At 37.7% G+C, this 13,994-nt stretch overlaps 2 protein-coding genes across 5 annotated transcripts in view; one reads left to right on the top strand and one right to left on the bottom strand.

Moving 5' to 3' along the window:
• The window catches only part of LOC134796132 (serine/threonine-protein kinase unc-51), a 48,145-nt gene that overhangs the window by 21,834 nt on the left and 12,317 nt on the right, over positions 1-13,994 (bottom strand). For all 4 annotated transcript variants that reach the window (XM_063768100.1, XM_063768103.1, XM_063768101.1 and 1 more), the window contains exon 3: positions 1,029-1,245. In XM_063768100.1, coding sequence (XP_063624170.1) covers positions 1,029-1,245 — 217 coding nt within the window. The remainder of the gene's footprint in view (positions 1-1,028; positions 1,246-13,994) is intronic.
• LOC134796131 (uncharacterized) lies at positions 4,322-9,021 on the top strand. The gene is made up of 4 exons (XM_063768098.1): positions 4,322-4,903; positions 5,893-6,334; positions 6,428-6,565; positions 7,948-9,021. The coding sequence occupies exons 1-4, from the start codon at positions 4,860-4,862 to the stop codon at positions 8,644-8,646; spliced, it is 1,323 nt and encodes a 440-aa protein (XP_063624168.1). The 5' UTR covers positions 4,322-4,859; the 3' UTR covers positions 8,647-9,021.

The following is a 13,994-nucleotide window of genomic DNA, read 5'->3' as shown; positions in this document are numbered from 1 at the left end:
ACGAATTATGAATTTTGTTTATCATAAATAAATATGGTTGCACTATGATAGCAAACAAGCGTGCGGACCTTCTGATGGTTGACGAGAATTAATGCTAATATGGTACCTTGCAAGTGCACAGGTATCACATAACATAGATATTGCCGGCTCTGTTTTCACAGCAGCTTAGGGCTATTTTTATTTAATGTTTTGTTTAATTTGCTGAGTGTTTATTCTTGACACGTATCCTAATTTTAAATGTATGCTAAACTAACTAAACCTAGACTAATAAAAAACGAACAAGAATTATAATGAAAAGTTACGCTTAAAATGGGATGCATTTACATAAGTTACGAAACACATATTAAATGACGAGATAAATGTTCACGTATTCTTAGTTTTAGTAGTTAGGTTTTTGTTGGCAGTGCTTTTAGTTTTTTGATAACTGGGCTGCGTCAGACAAAATTAAAGTAAATTTAGATAGTGGTTGTCTACTTAACATGGAAAGATTTCTTAACAGTTCGTTGGAAATTTCTAATCTTTACAATATTGACAAATGAACATATTTCACTTAATCAGTTTGTTAATTAAGCTGATTAAATTTTAAACAATTCTTAACAGGCGTAAACTCATTAATAATTAAAGGTGTCATTGTCACTGAGTTGACTAATTTATTGCATACGATTATGACGCAGTTTAAATCAGACCATCCCTAAAATTGATCAGCTTAGATTGTCATTGTATTTTAATAATATTGATAGCTTAGCAAAGAATAGCTCAAGTACAAATAGGTATATAGGTATATTTGAATCAGAACTGTCGTAAAACATACTAACATTTAATTAAATTTACGGTCTCCGAAACACGTGAGTTTAAGCCGTAAAATTAATTTAAGGTATATATTTGTTCGCAAATCCTCGTATTGTAAGGGCGGTAATATAATTTGTTATGTGGTTCCAGGTATTGGTGCAAGAGGCCCTTGGCGTAGATAGCGCGCATGCGGGGAGCTGCCGAAACCACTGGATTTACTAGGTTACTGGAATAATTACCAATTTTAAGAGTAATTTCGGAGGGATGTGGTGTGCGGGGCGGCGCAACGTTGTGTGTGAGAAGTATATTTTGAGGCTTGAGATCACGGTGTACGATGCCCTTGGCGTGGATGGCGCGCATGGCCTCGGCCAGCTGCCGCAGGAACAGACGGATGGTGCCCTCGCTCAGCAGCCGGTTGGCCTGCAGGTAATCTGCCAGGTCACCACCGTTGCAATACTGCAACAACACAACGTATGTTAGATCTAGTTACAGGAGATGCAAAAACTTTAATACATACAGTTATGATTTATGCTATATGTAGTGCGTATATCTAAAGTGGGCCCCCACAGATTACCAGTTCGCCGGACGCTATCAGCCTGTCAGTTGTTCGGAACTGTCACCTCTTTGCGTTTAACTGACAGGCTGATATCGTCCGGCGAACTGGTAATCTGTGGGCCCCTTAAGGTTCTCTTACCGAATAACCATATCTTTGGCTTGTATTGAAAAACAAACTTGAGATTTTTTCACTGTTTAGGGACTTTATTTAATTAAGACTTGGACCCTTACCCAAACGATCACACAATATGTTTAAATGTATGTGTTTCTTATTCAGCGTATTACGAGGTTGCAAGGAGTCGTCTTGAATGGTTATATGTCATGGACCTATATAATAGGGACAAGACATATTGTTCTATACGTACAATTGCTTATAGAAATAGCACCCATTTTGACGGCACACACATAAATATATATCTGTCTCGTTTTTACTCAGCACTGTAACCCATAGCAAAAAAAGATGACAGTATTTCAGTACGTACATAAAGTGTTCCATGAAAATACGTAAATACCTAATGCGGCCGAAAATCCGCCATGTTTAGTTCCCCAAATGTCATTGTCTGTTAGTTCAGCCGGTACTTGTCCTGTCAAAAAGTCGTGGTGAAAATTAAAATTATTAATTATCTTTCAATATTTTGCTTGTGATTGAAAATAATTGAAGCCAAATGTGAATAATTACGTCGCGAATATGCCAGTGTGTAGTGCATTAGGGTGCGGCATAAGAAAACCACCAAATCAGCCATCTTTAACCTTACACAGGTACGCTATCATTTACATGAAAAATATTGGTTATTGTTAATTTTCCTGGGAAATATAAGGATGTTTCACATTATAAATAGCAAGGTTCTTCTGTGCAGTTATAGATCATGAAGTGATTGGATTTATTTAACTATATTTTTACGTTTAAATAATGTAAACATTTCAGCTAGGGTTGTACTTTATTTATCGACTTTGATATCGATATATTATGATTGCCTATTTATATTTTCTTATTTTATCATGCTACCCCGCTTCAAACCAACTAAATTATCTTAATTTAATAATTAAATCATTTTTTATAGGTTACCAAGAAATGAACATAAAAAGAAAAAGTGCCTGGAGATGGAGATCCTGACCGACTCTCGGGAGCCCTAGGGTAACTCGGGGCCGTGGGGTCGTTACTCCACAAGCTGCCCTGCGGGCTTTTATATCATTATTATATTTTTTTTATATAATTCGACATTAAGAGACCATATACTTACATATAGTTGTAATTTATAAAATTGTTAATGTATTGTTATTATTTTTGCTTGTATGTAAATTCAATGTTGACGTATAAAAATGCCCTTGTGGCCTATTTGCTGAATAAATGTTGAAGAAGTTGAAGAGCGGAAGTCATTCCTTATTTTTGTAATAAAAAAAAAGTTCTGAAGGTGTTTTGTTTTTTTTCACCCGTCGCTTAATAAGCTTGAATTTTGTATCGCTCTCACTTATAGATACGGCGCACCAAGGTCGAGGTGCAGTGCGGTAGTGTGTTACAGACTTTAGAGTTAGCAACACAAAATTTTGCGGTCACTAAGTTGTCAAACGTCAACTTTTGAAAATCAGAGTTACCGCAAAAATCGCAATATGTATTGAGTAGTACAGCGTCATCTCGTTTACCTGTCAAATTTGAAGCACGAAATTGTCTTAGACTAGACACATCTTACTCAATCAAAGTATCTTTTCATATAACAATATACTAATAAAGAATTTTTATTTATTTACTTACTTCCTATTGAAACATAAACTCCACAAATAATACATACTTAGTATTTTAAATAAAATGAGCCGAGAACGTTAAAAAGTTATCGATGTATCGACAAAACCTAGTAACAGTAAAAATCTTCTGGGCAGCACTAAAACCGCCATGTTTAGTTCCAAGATGACGTCACAGTGGCACGCATTATTCGTTGACGTTTCACTTCTATAGGTTTCATATTTCAGTGTTATATGTATGTTGTATGTAGTTATATTTTTCTGAGGTGATTTTTCGGCTAAACGTTAATTTGTTAAATAAAAGGAAAGGCACTAACTTATAAGACCCTACGCGCAAACCATGAGATGTCATCGCAGGATAATTTCCTTAAAGTGTTTCCTTAAAGTTCCTGTTCGGGCACAAGTACCCTTAACTTTCATTTCACAATGTAATTGCATTGTTTGTTGGTAATATCCTTATAATATCCATCATGACGCCTAATCCCATAACAATACTTACTGGTTTTTTAACATAGAGACTCAACCACTTTATGACTATTTTTAGGGTTCCGTACCCAAAGGGTAAAACGGGACCCTATTACTAACACTCCGCTGTCCGTCCGTCCGTCCGTCTGTCACCAGGCTGTATCTCACGAACCGTGATAGCTAGACAGTTGAAATTTTCACAGATGATGTATTTCTGTTGCCGCTATAAAGATTTAAGTGGGGCTCCCATACAACAAACGTGATTTTTGATCGAAGTTAAGCAACGTCGGGCGGGGTCAGGACTTGGATGGGTGACCGATTTTTTTTGCCGTTTTTTGCATTATGGTACGGAACCCTTCGTGCGCGAGTCCGACTCGCACTTGCCCGGTTTTTTATGTTCACAACAACAAATATCTCTCATAAAGATAGAAACATCATCGTAGGTAGTCCCGATGTGTCGGCTAGCAATAAACAGATATCTTTGATATGCAATGCCATGGATCGCATTTCTGCCCGTTTCGGTTGAATTGTAATATAAAACTCTTCAAATCACGAGCTGTGCATCACTTATGGCTTACAAACAGTTCTTGATGTAATAAAATGTGGTCAACTTTATGACAGTTTATGATCCATTACAACGATGCGACTAGAATAATAATACCTACTCAATTTACAAATAACTCAAAAGTCATTAGGTACGCGTAAACTTGCCAACTAAATAAGCAAAGTGTGATCATTCTATCCGTGGCATTCGGACATTGTACATTGTTTACATTTGCCTTTTCGAAAATTGGTCTGAAGACAAAAGTTTCCGATAAATGTGACCAATTTCTGATTCATAATCGCTATCAGTTCCGCTGCAAATTCGCTTTGTTATACTTCTCGTAATTTCTTGCGTGTAGGTGATAAACATACATAAATAGAACGGCGTAAACTACATCGGCTGGTGTGCGCGTGAGAAGAAAATCAGGATAAGGAAAGTACAGTCGCTATTCAGGAGCCTGTAACTAACGTTTGGCGGCGGCTTGACCTGCGTATCAAGAGTCAATCGTTTATGCGAAGGGCGTGACCGACTTAATACGACAAAACGTGAGCGCGTTATTGAAAATTGATAGTCTTAGTTTTTGGTGTTTAGGCAGGCGCGACGTTATCACACTTGATTCGCGATAAGCTCCGCGATGGCAGTGGTGCTCTTATCAGAGTGATAACAGTTATAAGTGTCAGTGAGTTATGCGCTGTTCCCGGAGGTACAGTACTGGTGGTGACAAGAATCTAAATCCAGCGACGCCTCTAAGTGATTGTTCCAAGTGACCATGAAACTGAAATGTATTCACCTTTTGATCGTTGTGCTTGTTTCGTAAGTACCTATGCTACTATTTCTTTTTGCGTTGTCGATCCGATAGTTATTATTGTAATAATGTGTTAAGCATAGGTACATGTTACTTAATTAAAATATTAATTTTGTTTAAAAAACAACAATATTTTCCTACTTTAAACATAAGGATGAGCCATAGATTACGTGTAAGAAGAAATGATAGTCGAAAGTATTTATTTAAGTAGTTAAGAATACAAATGTGAACAATCTTACCTATAGGTGTCCAAAGAAAATATTGTACTATTTGGTATTGTTTTCTTTTCTTGATTTTTAATTGAACAAATACGAAATGGACCTACCTACGATTGCATTTTCTTTTGTGCAATAAAAGTTAAATATTTGCAGTATCATATTATAGTCATTATATTATAATTTCCGCACCGAACTGACGACCGGGGCCGTAAAACTTTTCATTCACATTTGCCTGATCGTGGCAGGAGTGAGAGAGATAGTTATATGACCCCGGTACTCATTTCGGTTAGCGGCTACTACAGGTATGTCAGTAGGTAATCATAGGCTGCATAATGCTATAATCTAGGTATGTATATGTATACGTCAGAGTTATCTTATCCCTTACACATAGTTATCAATTGATTATTAAGCGACCAATGTATATTGATTTGAGGTATTTAATAAGTTAAAATGAGTACTTAAATTGAAATGCGGCGAAATAGAAGGTGGTTCGCGTCGCATATACCTACCTGTAGGTAGGTACATAACGGTCTAGCGCGAGATAGGCCACAACCACCTTGACAAAAAAGTAAATCTAAGCAGAATTAATTCACCAAAAAACACGACGTACCTAATTTATAGTAGTTTAAGATTTTCGAGATCAGTGTTCCAGTTAACTACGCTCTTGTAGTTATCGCAATTTTTATCTGTCATAACAATTTCACCGGAGCTCGGTGCGATAAAAGTACGTTTAACAGTCACAATAGTCACATGTTAACCGACATTTACTTTAATTTCAGGTGCGGCGCTGTGGTGGCTCAAAATGAGGATGAATTACCAAATCCTTTGGAAAATGATAACCAGTTCCCGCCAGAGAATCACGTTGAGGGGGACGAGGTCGTGGAGGGCAGCGGTGATAGTACCACCGAGACTACCACAGACAGTAGCCCTGTCCTTGAAGCAATACAACCTACAAATCAGTTAGTCGAGGAAGCAAGCAAAGCCCCGGATAGCGAAATACCTTGCCCGGCACGCTGTTCCTGCATGACAGAAGGAGACGCATTCACAGTGGATTGTGCTGGATTTGATTTAACAGAATTTCCTACCCCTATAGACGAAAAGACTACCGTGTTAAAACTGCGCAATAATAAATTAACTGAAATCCCTAAAAGTATATCCTCATTGAAGAATTTAAAAGTACTTGATGCAGATAACAACTCTATCATGGAACTTAAATCTGGAGTGAGTATTACCTAAGAAGGTATTAAAATTACACTTGAATTTGTGATGGTTAAATTGTATATCATAATTAATTCGATTTTCATCTGTTTTCAGTCAATAAGCGAGCTACCTAATTTAACAGTTCTGAAACTAGCAAACAATCGTTTGATAGAATATCCGAGCGACCTAAGGAACAGTTTGCTACTCAACAAGTTAGAGGAGTTGGATTTGGGTGGCAACGACATGAGAACGGTAATATATTTTTTAGGGTTCCGTACCCTAAGGGTTAAACGGGACCCTATTACTAAGACTTCGATGTCCGTCCGTCCGTCCGTCCGTTTGTCACCAGGCTGTATCTCACGAACCGTGATAGCTAGACAGTTTAAATTTTCACAGATGATGTATTTCTGTTGCCGCTATAACAACAAATACTAAAAACAGAATAAAATATAGATTTAAATGGGGCTCCCATACAACAAACGTGATTTTTGACCAAAGTTAAGCAACGTCGGGAGTGGTCAGTATTTGGATGGGTGACCGTTTTTTTTTTTGCTTTCTTTTTTTTTTTTTTTTTTTTCATTATGGTACGGAACCCTTCGTGCGCGAGTCCGACTCGCACTTGCCCGGTTTTTTTAAATCCTTTAAGCAGAGCGGTGTGGTTGAGGCAGTCCTTAATTTATTTGTATACTCTATATTTTATTACAAAATTAATAAGTCCGTAAATGTGCATCATGTAGACGCACTACTTACTCTAGGAGTTTAGGTTAAATTTGAATATTAAAGCTTTCGGGGCGTCTTGACAGTTTCAAGTACCTAGCAGACCTAATAGCTGCATTCATTTAAGTATTTATACCACGGTGTTTATTAGGAGCGAGAAGCCTTTAATCGATTTACTCCCCGAACAAGAACTTAGTTTTAAAATAGTACTTGCGACCCGGCCCGACTTCGCACGGGATACACAAAATCTTAACAAATTATACACCTTAAGCTTCCTCAAGAATCACTCTATTGATAGATGAAAATGGCATAAAAATCCGTTCAGTAGTTTTTGAGTTTAATATCGCAAACATACATACATACATACATACAAAGAGATAGACGCGGTGGGTGACTTTGTTTTATAAGGTGTAGTGATAGTACCTAATACCTAATTATGCTTTACCAAACTTGCAGATCTATTTTCCAGATGATGGTCAAGGAAAAAGAAAACGAATATACTTAAAAGTACATTCCAAAACATTTATAACTTCAATCATTTGACACCTTCCGTGTGGCAATTAAGTAACTCGTAGTTAACCATACTTGTACAGGGTCGTGAGGAACGTATTTAAACTCAAAAATATAGTTATTGCCCTGTTATGGCTCTTATAAAAAGGCACTAACGCGGAAGCAGAACGAGTAGATTATTTTATTATGAAAAAAGGAAAATTAGTTTATAACGGACAAATACTAAACTAACTCAGATATACAGAAAGAATATAACATATGTAGCTTAAAGGACCAGTTATAAATTATAATTCACAACGCTAATATTATTATGGGCGCGTCAACTTTTTTCCAGAGTATCGTATATGTATTTACAAAAATTACTTCTGTAAATATTTATTAATAAGATTCATTTCTTTATTTTTCAGGTGCTTGACGCAGACACGTTTTCCAACTTCGAATCGCTTCGTACATTGACCCTTGCCACCAGTACTGTAGAACTGAAGGAAGATATTTGCAACAAGCTAAAAATGTCTTTAGTAACCATATGCACCAGTTCATGCGGATCGGACATGTACGAGTGTGACACAGATAAACCTATAAATAACGAGGAAGAATTGCTTTTGGAATCGGAAGCTAAATTACCTGGAACTCTGATAGATCCCGAAATACCTAAGGAAACCAATGACACTGATGTCGATTCAGGTACAGAGGAAACTCCAACGGAAGTGCAGTCATCCAACGATAACGCAAATAGCGAAAGCGGATCATTTGTTAACAACTTTTCCTTGCGTGTGGCTGCAGACAATATACCGTCAGAAGGCGAAACTGTGTCTTCAGATAAACCCGTAAGCGATACCCATCAAGATGCTACTGAGGCTGACGCGAACGTAAAGGTTGGAGCAACCACATCTGACACTAAAACCGGAGGAGTGGACAAAAGCGTAATCGGCATTATCGTAGCTGCCATGGTGGTAGTAGTAGCAGGAGTAACCATAAAGAAGAACTGGAGTTCAATCAAGAAACGGTTTAGCTCGTCTCCCAGGCCTGCGAACGAGAGAGTCGCGAATGGAAATGCAACGGCACCCGAAGAAGTCCCATTGCAAGACAACAAGTCACCCGTCTGAGTCTATTTATGTTGACACAGGCATTCACATTTTGCTTACTTTAAAGCCTTACTTAAATTTGTGACGAAACGAATGGCATTTGACATAAACTTTCGGTTTTGTGACGACGGCTCATAGGCTGTTAAAGGTATATTAAGTAAAAATGCCCATAGCATAATAATATTATACAGTTTTGTTATTGGATATGAACGGTTTCGATCTGAATGTTGTAGAGCATTATTTATTCAGGAAATGTTAATAAGGGTGCAAATAGATTAAGTGTTGTTAGGGATACGTTTTTTATGTACATAAAGATATTATTGTTTCATTGTACTTGTATGTATTATGTTATGACAAAATGTGTTTTATAATATATGTATTCAGTTTTTACCACCTGTACTCTGCACTTTTGTTTTATTTCTTCTAAATATACTCAATAAACTGACTCGACTAATTGGTAGAGCTAATGGAGCTAAATTAAGCATAACAACAGCAATACAATATTCGACTTTATATGATTTATATCAACGAAATAGGGATTCCTAATTGCACACTATAACAATAAAATAGATGATAGTGTAGGCAGTGGATACTATCATAAACGACTAAAGTCCCATAAATTTAAATATAGATGTATAATTATCATGTTATATCTAAATAGTAACAAAAGTTATATCTTATTATGACTCAACTATTCTCACTTCAAAGTAAACATGTTTCCCATATAATGCGCTTAATGCGCATTTGTTGTTGCTCTACTACGAAACGAATAGGTAGGTGTAATGTATATGTATAAACAAAATAAACAAACATGTTATTCCAAAATCGTACATTCGCGTATCATTGGAATGAAAACGTCACAATTGATTAACTAATGGATGTTAGGGTAAAGAGTGTACCGGTGTCCGCTACGAGCCTACGGGCGGATATGCACCTCAGCGCTCACCTGACCTACAAGCACTAACCCACGAGATGCCGTTACCCGGTTCTGCACGATAACCTCCATTTCACAACAAACGCTACAGGCAACTCCCATTGTCAGTGTTTCTTTCTTATCTCATGAGTCTTTTCATTTTACGTTGAATATAAACGGCGGGTCGTTGACACGAGCACAGGTCTCCGCCCCGTGTACTAAAAACTGCGCAATTTCAATGCACATCACTGCATACAGTATAGTTCAGTGTACCTACGCGTCCGCCGCCTTTTGATCAACGACACGTGTGCTCAAGTGCACTGCTCTCGTTTCGTATATACGCTTTTGGAACGCTACGCTACATAAAGATAGATGAACACGCTGGCCAGTTACATTTGGGACACAGGGTTGCGAATATTTGGTACCAATCTTGAAGATAGTACACTGTCTTATACTTCCAGCGGATCAAAACCATTTTGAATTACGATAAAATAATATTTATTGTGTGGCATTTACCTATAAAATAAATGCGTTTGTACTTTTGTACCAATTGTACCATATATAGAAAATAAACATTACATTCTGATCGATATCGATACTGCAAAGGAATTGCAGAAGCAGAATGTGCTGACTTAATAATGTGAACTAGTCGATACTGTTACTATAGTACTAGGGCAGATAGCGTCAAGTTGTCTAACAGCAAGTTTTTATAGGCAGTAAACAAAGAAAATACAGTAATCGAGTTGCAGCTTGAATTCTATTAGTTTCTTAGACGATGTGATTCATTCCTTTTAAGAGTTTGAAGCCGGTCGAAGTGTTCCGGGTAGCATTTAGCGCAACCATGTTTGTAAACTGGGAATATGATAATAATACATTTTCGAATCGCTGCATTGCCACGTAATATTAATAAAGAAAACAAAGTAAATCGACAAGTTCACGCACGAGCTAGTAATTTGAAATGATGAGATCATTGGCTAGATTAGATGGGTAGAAAGCCGCGGTTTCCGGTGGGTATGTACCTGCATCACTTTCCACCAGCCGCGCTATCAAGCCGCCTGTAGAGAAACTTAATGCAATCTTTGTAACCATTTGTATAACGGGTAGTGCAATATCTTGGGATAGGAGTAGGACGAAATGGCGTACTTAACTATACGAATTTCATAATGAATGTCGTATATTTCTTGAGACCGCATGTACAGTCGGTGCCCTAACAATACATAAGTATCCACTTATCTATACAGCTAGTATGGCGATGTGAGTACTTAAGTTGGTGCACTTACTGCACGTACATGTAAAAAGTGGTCGTAGGTAGCTCGTAGGTTTGCTATTCTAGATCGAATTATTGTACATCAAAAATAGGCACGGATCTTACAATTGAATAGTATGTAGTACTATGTTTCAGGTCTCAGTCTCAGCACAGCATACAAAATAGCTACCGCCTGACATGCAACATGCATAAATAATTGGGTTTATGATATCAAGTATACCTACTGACTACAAAATTGTTAAAACGAACACCTATTTTATTACAGTTCTGGAATAGATATTTATAGTAACTAATTCGAGTAAAGATACTCAACGTACTTCATTAAAAGAAAATTGAGATTAAATATTCTGATAACCGACACGCTACTGTTACATGCATAAGTAAAGGAGGTACTGCACCGTTTCCAATTTACATAATCATGGAATGGAATGATGGAATGATGCTTTGTGTCTACGCGAAAAGGCGCCTAATTGCAACTCTTGCATATGTGGTTGCAAGATATTAAACGTTCGCCATTTAAATTCCCTTATTGTATTACAAGAGGGTGCCATTGTTAACCACAATTACTTAGCGGGACCTCAGGCGAACTGTAAATGTGATGTGTGATCTATTACCTCTAAGGACAATTGTTAGGAATCTCAGCGAGCTTACAATTCGTGCAATTGTAACAAAATGTGAATCAAGTAGCTTTCGTTGTGCGTTAGGTTTATGACGAGACAAATACTCAATAAGGTAGAGTTGTAATTGAGTCTAAGGAAGAATTGTTCCTACTTTTACATTCAAATGGCTGTGACACAATATCGGAGCAGATGCCACAATATACCTATATATGTGTATATGAACCTGATGCGACCCCAAGGCCCAGCCACGTGCGAGATGTACCGCTCGAGTCGACAGCGCGCTGTATATTAATACGACCACGAGGTCACTACCTTACGTAGTAACTATTTATTAATCTGTGCTGCTGTGTGGTGATGGTGTCGGACGACACAGCCCGAATAATTTCATTTATAATAAATATATTCCACTGTATGCTAACATGTGGGTGTTGGAAATGTATATTAGATATACCTCATGTCATTGTTTGTGCAAAGTTTCATTAAATCCAGCATATAGTTTTAAAATGAGAACGAAAGTCCGTTTGTATGTGAAGCTGGAAGGTGAAATTCGGCCGAGCTTGCTGCGGACTCTTAAAGTAGTACGTTTCGTTGATCAGAGGGATATAATACGAGTATAATGTCAAAGTTGAGCGGAGTAATTGGCAGGGCACACGTGCTAGCAACCAAACCGTGAGACTGAGACAGTCGCGCTCAGGCTTGCATCATCCGACCACGCCTCATCATTGGCTGACTATCGAAGAGCTTTGTCATCGACTTTTGCGGTTTAAATGTAAACATAAATAGAAACGCGTGGGCTTCAGTCCAAGATACTTTGTTTAATAACTTTTGAACAAATCTTCCACGAACATTTTGATGTAGAGCGAAAAAACTGTATTGTGTAGGTACTGAAGTTCATCTTAATTAAAAACAATTTAGACGAGATCTGACGAGCTATACAGTCATGAGGAAACTGACAGCATTAACAAAAAAAGTCATGGTCCACAGAAGCCATGACGACTGTCCGCGTTCCGCGCCCGAAAGCAACTCGTGCCAATGAACTTTGTTGGCTTTGTGCGCCGTACCTATTGCGACTTGCGAGGCACCGGCCTGGGTATGCCTCTTCTCTTCGCGGTACAAAAACTAAACATTCTCATTACGTACTTCTAAAACTAAAACGTCATTCCCACCAGTCGTACAATTTGGCTTCGTGTGCTTGCCCTTGGCGAGAGCTATTAATATAATTCGTTGTTGTACTACCTCGTCAGACCTGAGCAAATGGCAAATAAAAATAATTTAATTCGACCACGACGGGTAAAGTAAAGCCAAATATAACTGTCGAGATTTGTGCATGTCTCGGACGGAAAGCTGTTTTAAGAAAGGCGTCTATATATATATGTAATCAAGAATGAGAGATTTTTGATGTTCTCAGGAATTTGATTCGTCGAATTCGAAAAGGCACAATTAAAAAGATTTTATAGAGAGTAATATTGAAAACAAATAAGTCAGAAGATAAGGGCTGACTATCAGGAAGCTGTTGTTTTGTAGATAGGTACATATTGTAAACCAAATAAACAAATGACTTGTTTTTGTTTTGAAAGCACGTAAGAGAAATTGACGCAATACTTTAATTTCGTCTCAACCTGTAGGTGTCTTTGCGCAATTACCTAGCATAAACATTATATTATTACTTAGTAGTTGCGCATGCAGATATTATTGTGGCCACGTGGAGTCGCGGTTCGCGGTGCGCACCAGACACCGCGACGCGACTATTGCTCTGCTCTACTGGTGTAGGGTTCGTACACAATATACAGACAATGGGATTATTTAATAATATAACCTCTCTCCAAGCATGTAGAATTTAGAAATGCACTTTTGACGATTACATCTCGGGTGCAATGACTGTTTGACTAATCTAAGCTTGCCGTGCATGTGCCCTTAAACCTATCACTTGTTTTTGAGTCACCTCTGTTTAAAAATAGGATCAGGTACGCAATATGAATGTACTCAGGTTTCATAAACATTCATTCATCAGGCCTTTAACATCTTGACAGATTATTTATGCAGCGTCTGTAAGCGAGGAACGTCTCTCGTGGCTGTATAAGCCAATGCAGAACCGGCATTAGCGACCGCATTTGTGGCAGCTGAAGCAGGGAGCCATGTAGGCATCATCAGGTGGATTGTGCCTCTTAAACAACAGACTAAGAAAGAATCGCTTCTAGGACAATCAGCGTTCATCACTGAGGTCTAGTTGTCAAGTGCCAATAGGAAATGCCTTGGAAAAGCTGATAGTAATTGTTTAATATGATATAAGTGATTTAACTTTAAATATATTAATATTGTTAGATTTCCAACTACCAATGAATATCTTACAGGAAGCAGACTACAAAACAGTGCAATAAGAAGTGATATTGACAATTTTTTCTAACTTAATGCACTATATCGGACTGACCAGTGACCAGCCAGTAACAAGATCATACTGATCATACGAACATTGTTGCTACCTAATATTGTAATTTGTTGCCATAATAATGATTGACAAAAATCTGTAAATACTTGATAGGAACCGAAAGTTTACGAGTAGGTAATAAAT

The sequence above is a fragment of the Cydia splendana genome, chromosome 13 (genome assembly GCF_910591565.1).
Source record: "Cydia splendana chromosome 13, ilCydSple1.2, whole genome shotgun sequence".
Classification (NCBI taxonomy): Eukaryota; Metazoa; Arthropoda; class Insecta; order Lepidoptera; family Tortricidae; genus Cydia; species Cydia splendana.
Note: the sequence above shows the minus strand (reverse complement) of the source record. Positions and strands in the feature narration are given on the sequence as shown.

Excerpts from the sequence above, each read along its gene's own strand:
- LOC134796131 (XM_063768098.1), top strand. The coding sequence starts at position 4,860 with ATGAAACTGAAATGTATTCACCTTTTGATCGTTGTGCTTGTTTC. Across the intron at positions 4,904-5,892 it reads TTGATCGTTGTGCTTGTTTC|GTGCGGCGCTGTGGTGGCTC; the intron begins GTAAGTACCTAT and ends CTTTAATTTCAG. Across the intron at positions 6,566-7,947 it reads GTGGCAACGACATGAGAACG|GTGCTTGACGCAGACACGTT; the intron begins GTAATATATTTT and ends TTTATTTTTCAG.